The following is an 8,583-nucleotide window of genomic DNA, read 5'->3' on the forward strand; positions in this document are numbered from 1 at the left end:
CCTCTTTCTTTCTGTGTATTTTTAGTTATTCACTGTACTTTGCTTTCTAATTCCACACAACTTTGTCTTCTTACTTTCTTGTTCAGTTTATTGACTCTTGTTTATTTTATATGTGCCCTGTTGAGAGTTGCTTAAAACTGGTTGTTAATTGGCCTTCATAATTTTGTAATTTACTCTCTTTCAATTAAAAAAAGTACCTAAAGAGCCAACAAATACAGCTAGCCAATCAGTGTTTGCCCTCTAGAAACGCCTATTCTCCAGAAACGCCCACTTTTGATCTGCAAAAGAATCCCTTCGCCAATATTCGGATTAATAGCTGTCAATCTTCTTGGAACTCAACGCTGATTGGGTGAACGTGTCTAGCTCCTGAACATCCCGCCTTACACGCAAGTAATTTCTAAGAGCAGTATTCGCGAAGGTTTTTACGTTATTTTAGAGCGTAAATGTCCCCGTTTCTTTTCACATTACGAATCTGTCGTTGGGAATTTACCTTTGGCAGCAGGTAAGGTCAAATGCAGAAGAACAGAGCGGAAGAGGTTCGCTGACAGGTGAAGAAGAATATTTTACCCAAACCGAGAACAAAATGGAAAACAGTAAAACGGTGCTGGTCGAGAGCCTTTTAAAATGGGTGAGTGTGACCGAATTGATATGTCCATGGAACCGCCGGAGCAGTTTTATTGACCTGTTCGTATTTGGTGGAAGCTTCGACAAGCAACCCTACCTACTTAGAGATGGGGAAACTCATTAAAACAGACACACTCCCAAACAAAGCCATGAACTGAATGTAGAGATTAGTTTGAACTTCACAGGTAGAGTTCCGTTTCTTAGCAACGCTGCTCGTAAACCGGTACCAAGTGTCGCAATGTTTAAGAAACAGACCGGTAAAGCCTACATTCGTAAATGTATCGCCTAGTATGAATAAAGAAAATATTTTTGTCCTCCTTTATTGATTTTTGTTGGATTTAGAGTGTTAATCCAATGAACCGTAAGATGTATGCTGAACAAAAGAATGTTGCTATTTGGATTATTTTTGTTAACATGTTTTTTTTTTTTTTTGCATTCAACCTTTATTTGCAGGGACAGGTCTGCATTGGTTTTTGCCATGAATTTAGCAGATGTTTGAAACCACAGAGGTCAAGGTTGAGAGCTTCAGATCTTTTTGCAAGATATTCCAGGAAATGGGAGCAGAGTAGGAGAAGGCCCTTTTGCCTAGTTCAGTTCTCACTGAGCGAACACTGCATGTAATAATATCCTGAGAGTGCTGCACGCTGTAGCTGCACTCACACAGACATGTAGGAGGAGATGTATGAAGGCAACAGGCCAAGAAGTGATTTAACGATGAAAATGTACCAGTGAGAGAGTCTACATGAAGTTAATGATGACCAGTTAACCAGTGAATACAGGGTGCAATGATGGGTAAGATGGATTACAGCCAGTTATGAATCTTAGTGCACCATGATAGGCAGCATCCAACATCTGCAAGGTGCTAACAGCTGTTGTGTTGTTAACTGTTCACTCAAGAAGCTTTGCAGTTTCAGTGCTCAGAACTTTGATACTGCTACTGCTGCCTTTGATACTATGAATAATCTCTTGCTTTCACGACTTGAGCAGAGGGCAGGTATTAAATGGAGTGAGCACTCCATAATATAAAAGGCACAGTTTAATCCTGGTTTAGATCATACTGACCAACAGTGGTGTGCACAGACATTTTGGGGGACAGGTGCTCTAGTGAAAATAAGGGCACCTTGTGCGGCATGTAATCGCCGGCTGCTTTAATAGGGTGGGATTTATTACAGGCATGTCATGTACATCGTGCATATTTATCTATTTCAAATCAATAGCCATATGCTGTCTGATTGAGAGCTTTAATAACATTCAGCACTCAACAGATTGGTTTCTGTAACAATCAAATTGGTAACAGAACAAAGAATAGCAATGTCACATTGTGTATGCTTTAGTGTCTCTAAAATAAACAATTTGAAATCAACACATTGTATACATAAAATTGCTCGTGGCTTTCTTGTTCTATGAAGGATCATCCTTCTATCCCTCCCTCTTTTCCATCATCTGAGAACATTGTTTCTCTAGCTGTCCACGTTCTGGACTCTGACATTTCTGCTCCATCTGTCATTTGACTCTGTGATATATTTCTAATAATTTATCTTCCTTATCTTTCATGCTCATAGATGAATGTTCAAAGAATTTTATAATAATTTTAGTATTTTGTGTGTCTCAGTTGCAGACCTTCAACACTGCAACACCGTGCAGAACAGTGGAGGATCTTACCACTGGGGCAGCTATGTCACAGGCTCTACATCAGATGTGAGGGGGACTATGTGCATTAGAAAATGGTTGAAATAATGTCACTTTTCAAATATGCAGGTGCTGGTCATAAAATTAGAATATCATGAAAATGTTGATTTATTTCAGTAATTCCATTCAAAAAGTGAAACTTGTATATTATATTCATTCATTTCACACAGACTGATATATTTCAAACATTTATTACTTTTAATGTTAATTATTATAACTGACAACTAATGAAAACCCCAAATTCAGTATCTCAGAAAATTTGAATATTGTGAAAAGGCTCAATACTGAAGACACCTGGTGTCACACTCTAATCAGCTAATTAACTCAAAACACTTGCAAAGGCCTTTAAATGGTCTTTCAGTCTAGTTCTGTAGGCTGCACAATCATGGGGGAGACTGCAGATTTGACATTTGTCCAAAAGATGACCATTGACACCTGGCACAAGGAGAGCAAGACACAAAAGGTCATTACTAAAGAGGCTGGCTGTTCACAGAGCTCTGTGTCCAAGCACATTAATAGAGAGGCGAAGGGAAGGAAAAGATGTGGTTTAAAAAAACAAAAAAACAACGAAGTGTCCAAGCAATATGGACAACCGCACCCTGGAGAGGATTGTGAAACAAAACCCATTCCGAAATGTGTGGGAGATTTACAAAGAGTGGACTGCAGCTCGAGTCAGTGCTTCAGGAACCACCACACTCAGAAGTATGCAAGACATGGGTTTCAGCTGTCGCATTCCTCGTGTCAAGCCACTCTTGGAAGAAGAGACAGCATCAGAAGCATCTCGCCTGGGCTAAAGATAAAAAGGACTGGACTGCTGCTGAGTGGTCCAAAGTTATGTTCCCTGATGAAAGTAAATTTTGCATTTCCTTTGGAAATCAAGGTCCCAGAGTCTGGAGGAAGAGAGGAGGGGCACAGAATCCATGTTGCTTGAGGTCCGGTGTCAAGTTTTCACAGTCAGTTATGGTTTGGGGTGCCATGTCAGCTGCTGGTGTTGGTCCACTGTGTTTTCTGAGGTCCAAAGTCAACGCAGCCGTCTACCAGGAAGTTTTAGAGCACTTCCTGCTGCTGACCAACTTTATGGAGATGCAGATTTAGTTTTCCAACAGGACTTGGCACCTGCACACGGTGCCAAAGTTACCAGTACCTGGTGTAAGGATTATAGTATCCCTGTTCTTAATTGGCCAGCAAACTCTCCTGACCTTAACCCCACAGAAAATCTATGGAGTACTGTGAAGAGGAAGATGTGATACACCAGACCCAACAATTCAGAAGAGGTGAAGGCCACTATCAGAGCAACCTGGGCTCATAACACCTGAGCAGTGTCACAGACTGACTCCATGCTACGCCGCATTACTGCAGTAATCCAGGCAAAAGGAGCAACAACTAAGTATTGAGTACTGGACATGTTCATACTTTTCATGTTCATACTTTTCAGTTGGTCAACATTTATAAAAAATAATTTTTTTATTGGTCTTAAGTAATAATATTCTAATTTTCACAGAAACTGAATTTGGGATTTTCATTAGTTGTCAGTTATAATCAACATTAAAAGAAAAGTTTCACTTTTTGAATGGAATTACTGAAATAAACTTTTTTACGATTTTTTTTATATGATCAGCACCTGTATTGTATGTGTTCTGCATTTATTTACACAAGATAACTTAGGCTAAAAAAATAGCACAATTGCTTTAATGTACAGTTCAAGAGTTCATATTTTACTTTAAACACATACAAAATGAAGCTTTTGACCATGTTTTGAGTGGGTTCAATTTTTGTTTTGCCAGTCTGCTTTTTGAATTAAATCACACATTTGTTTTTGACTCAATTTGCTGTCTCTATTAGCAAAGTTTCAGCATGCTGTAACTTACAATGCAGTCTTGTTAGTTCAAATGAAAAAAATTAAGCAGTCCGTTTGATCTATTGATAGTCTTTTTTTCTAGAAAAACTTTTTTTCTACATGCATAATTTCAAAATAATGAAAACGCATTCCTGCTTTTTGTGAATACTGTGTGATTACAGAGACCCAGCATGGTTCAGTGATAGATGGTTGAGTCGTATCAAAACAGATGTTGAAGACAATTGGAGATTGAAGGTACAAAGTACTGTCTCCTGTCCACCTTCTGCCCTTTCCGTCTTTTGTTTTCATGTTTTGCTGAACTCAACCATGTGCTAAATGTTGTTATTGAACACACACTGCCTCTACGTGATGCTGCTTCTGACTTAGCCTGCTCTCATGACTTCTCTTGGAAAATGTGCATGCCATATTCTTACATTTTTTGTCCCTGTGTAACACATCCTACTGTATTCCCAATACTCCATCTGGCTCCTGATTAGTCCCGTTAATTCCTCCATTTTGTTGGTTAGATATCCCACATTGCTGGTAATGAGAAGTGAGAGACCGCTTATGTCTGTTTTTCTCTATAAGCCTTTCTTTCCTCAACGCCACTCTCTTCCCCCACCGTCTCAGTCATTCTCTGCACCATCTGTGGGTCTTCTGCCAGATACTAGAAGGTATATCAGCTGGTCGAGTCACAAAAACAGCCGATCTCAAGTAGATAAGCTGATCCTGTGAGCAACAAATGCAGACAGCAGATCTAACGGAAAGAGCACAGCAATTCCATAACAGAACAAAAGTTATTAAAACAATGGTTAAAACTTAACGGTTACAAAGAAACCTCCCTACTGCCATGTTTATCTTGGCATAATTTCAACACTCAAGGAAAGAGTTACCAAAATAAAGACACACTAAAACTATAAAATAAAATAAAATAAAATCCATCCATTATTTTACCCCGCTTCTTCCTTTTTGGATCTCTGGGTCACTGGTACCTATGTCCAGCCATCACTGTGAAAGAGCCCTGGACAGGTCTCCAGTCCATCACCGGGACACTCGCATGCATGTTTTTGGTCTGTGGGAGGAAACTGGAGTACCTGGAGAATTTCAATAGGAAAAAAATTCCTCAGATGGGAAGTGAACAGTCTTTAGCTACTTGATAGAAGTCCAGTTGTTGTTTTTTTTTATTGATGTTTTAAATCATAAACAGTAACAGAATAACAAATAAACAATTAAGAAGTGCTTCAGTATGTTTCCTTATTTAACTTTAAGTTATTTGTTGTATCTCCAGCTGATCCTGCTAGGGGCATAAGAAATAACCATGTTATTAATAACGTCTGCTGTGTTGTTGCACTAGTCTGCATGTATATTTTTTTTTTGCCCTTTCATGTACCTTTCATGTATTGTGTTGGATATCATTGATTACTGTATTGCTATTTGACCTTGTTGATTTATTTTTGAATTAGTAACGATGTTTCTGTTTTAAAATTTCTCCTCAGTTGAACAATTTGAAAAAAATCCTTCAGATGGTGGTTGACTATTACAACGAGGTATGAAATAAACTTTCACAGTACATGTAATATTAAAACGATAATGACACATTTTCTTTAAAAGCTGCTTCTCCTCCTTGAATCGCCAACATATCATGGTGGAGGAGTTTGTGCGCCTAAATGATTCTAGGGGCTATGCTGTTGGTGGCAATTGTCCCTGGTAGGTTCTCCCAAGGCAGATTGGTTCTAGGTGACAGACCAGACAATGAGTGATTCAAAACACTTGTATAGACAGACAACAGCAAGATGCTCAATGTCCTTTGCCCAGACGTGAGTTATCAGAACTCAACCCTGAAGCCAGACCTGGGGAAGGGGCTTGTCGGCGAGCGCCAGGTGACCGGGCCTCTACTCATGGGGCCTGGTTGGACTAAGCCCAAAGTAATATGAGTTTGCCTTCCTGTTAGCCCACCACCTGCAGAAGGGGCCAAATGGGTCTGGTGCATGATGCCACGGGCAGTAGCTGAAGGCAGGAATATTGGTACTCTGACCCTGGCTTACCAAAGCTGACTCTTGGGATGGATGGATGGATGGATGGATGGATGGGTGGATGGATGATGGATGGATGAGAGCTGCTTTCTACAAACCAGATTCCAAAAAAGTTGGAACACTAAACAAATTGTGAATAAAAACTGAATGCAATGATGTGGAGGTGCCAACATCTAATATTTTATTCAGAATAGAACACAAATCACAGATCAAAAGTTTAAACTGAGAGAATGTATCATTTTAAGGGAAAAATCTGTTGTTTCCAAATTTCATGGCGTCAACAAATCCCAAAAAAGTTGGGACAAGTCCATTTTTACCACTGTGTGGCATCCCCCCTTCTTCTTACAACACTCAACAGACGTCTGGGGACAGAGGAGACCAGTTTCTCAAGTTTAGAAATAGGAATGCTCTCCCATTCATGTCTAATACAGGCCTCTAACTGTTCAATCGTCTTGGACCTTCTTTGTCGCACCTTCCTCTTTATGCTGCGCCAAATGTTCTCTATAGGTGAAAGATCTGGACTGCAGGCTGGCCATTTCAGTACCCGGATCCTTCTCCTACGTAGCCATGATGTTATGATTGCTGCAGAATGTGGTCTGGCATTATCATGTTGAAAAATGCAGGGTCTTCCCTGAAAGAGATGACGTCTAGATGGGAGCATATGTTGTTCTAGAACCTGAACATAGTTCTCTGCATTAATGGTGCCTTTCCAGACATGCAAGCTGCCCATGCCACAAGTGCTCATGCAACCCCATACCATCAGTGATGCAGGCTTCTGAACGGAGCGTTGATAACAACTTGGGCTATCCTTGTCCTCTCTGGTCCGGATGACATGGCGTCCCAGTGTTCCATAAAGAACTTCAAATCGTAACTCATCTGACCACAGAACAGTCTTCCATTTTGCCACACTCCATTTTAAATGACCCCTGGCCCAGTGCAAACGTCTGAGTTTGTGGAGCTTGCTTAGAAATGGCTTCTTTGCACTGTAGAGTTTCAGCTGGCAACAGCAGATGGCACGGTGGATTGTGTTCACTGACGATGCTTTCTGGAAGTATTCCTGAGCCCATTCTGTTATTTCCTTGACAGTGGCATTTCTGTTTGAGGTGCAGTGACGTTTAAGGGCCCGGAGATCACGAGCATCCAGTAGAGTTTTACGGTCTTGACCCTTACGCACAGCAATTGTTCCAGATTCTCTGAATCTTTTCATGAAGTTATGCACTGTTGATGATGATAACTTAAAAGTCTTTGCTATTTTACGCTGGGTAACACCATTCTGGTATTGCTGCACTATCTTTCTGCGCAACAATGGTGGAATTGGTGATCCTCTTACCATCTTGGCTTCTGAGAGACACTGACACTCTGAGAAGCTCTTTTTATACCCAATCTTGTTGTCCGTTGACCTAAGTAGTGTTCATTGGTCTTCCAGCTGTTCATTATATGCTCAATTTCCTTTTTCCAGCCACTTATTGCTACTTGTCCCAACTTTTTTGGGATTTGTTGACACTGTGAAATTTTGAATCAACATATTTTTCCTTTAAAATGTTACATTTACTCAGATTAAACTTTTGATCTGTCATCTATGTTATATTACGAATAAAATATTGACATTTGCCATCTCCACATCATTGCATTCAGTTTTTATTCACAATTTGTTTAGTGTCCCAACTGTTTTGGAATCCGGTTTGTATTTAGGGATTCATATTGTGCACTAATTGTGCAAACCCTATTCATTTGCCTGAGAAAAAATAGATTGGTCAGCTCCTATCAGATTACACCAAGCAGCTATAATATTCTGATGCATGTTCAATAATCCAGATAAATAAATAACAAGGTTAAGTCAGGTCCTCTTGATGGATTATTCTTTGTTGAAACGTTTCATCTTTTATCCAAAAGGCTTCTTCAGTCTGAGGAGTCTTCTCTGAGACAAGCCTTTTGGATAAAAGACGAAATGTTTCAACAAAGAAAAATCCTCCAGTGGACCTGACTTAACTTTGTTAGACAGCTGTAATATTGTTCACAATGCCATAAACTGTAGTGCTGATGTTACATATTCATTTTGACATATCTATATACAGAGAGTTTTATTTTACACGTCAATCCTCGTTATGTGCTTTATATTTGCTTGTGTGCCATCAGGTTTTAGCTCAAGAAATCTCAGACTTTCCTTTGCCAGATGTGTCTCTGGTGGCAGAGCACACAAACCTGGAGGAGCTGGGAAGGCTGTTGCAGCTTATACTGGGCTGTGCTGTCAGATGTGAGCGCAAACAAGGTATGACATCGCCTGGACATTTTGGGCAAATTAAAGTTAAAATCCAAGTTAAGACTATTAGTTGTAGATTTTTTTTTTTTTTTTTTTTTACAATTCTAAGCAACTGAAGGCAAAGCTGGGAAACCACTTTG

General features: G+C 39.8%; 1 protein-coding gene across 1 annotated transcript in view; it reads left to right on the forward strand.

Moving 5' to 3' along the window:
- Nucleotides 1-494: 494 nt before the first annotated feature.
- Nucleotides 495-8,583, forward strand: part of hook1 (hook microtubule-tethering protein 1) — a 21,630-nt gene continuing 13,541 nt past the window's right edge. The window contains exons 1-5 of the mRNA XM_037698209.1: nucleotides 495-628; nucleotides 2,237-2,322; nucleotides 4,333-4,405; nucleotides 5,647-5,697; nucleotides 8,320-8,452. Of these exons, the coding sequence (XP_037554137.1) occupies nucleotides 584-628; nucleotides 2,237-2,322; nucleotides 4,333-4,405; nucleotides 5,647-5,697; nucleotides 8,320-8,452 (388 nt within the window). The 5' untranslated portion in view covers nucleotides 495-583. The remainder of the gene's footprint in view (nucleotides 629-2,236; nucleotides 2,323-4,332; nucleotides 4,406-5,646; nucleotides 5,698-8,319; nucleotides 8,453-8,583) is intronic.

The sequence above is a fragment of the Nematolebias whitei genome, chromosome 3 (assembly GCF_014905685.2).
Source record: "Nematolebias whitei isolate Nwh7 chromosome 3, NemWhi1, whole genome shotgun sequence".
Lineage (NCBI taxonomy): Eukaryota > Metazoa > Chordata > Actinopteri > Cyprinodontiformes > Rivulidae > Nematolebias > Nematolebias whitei.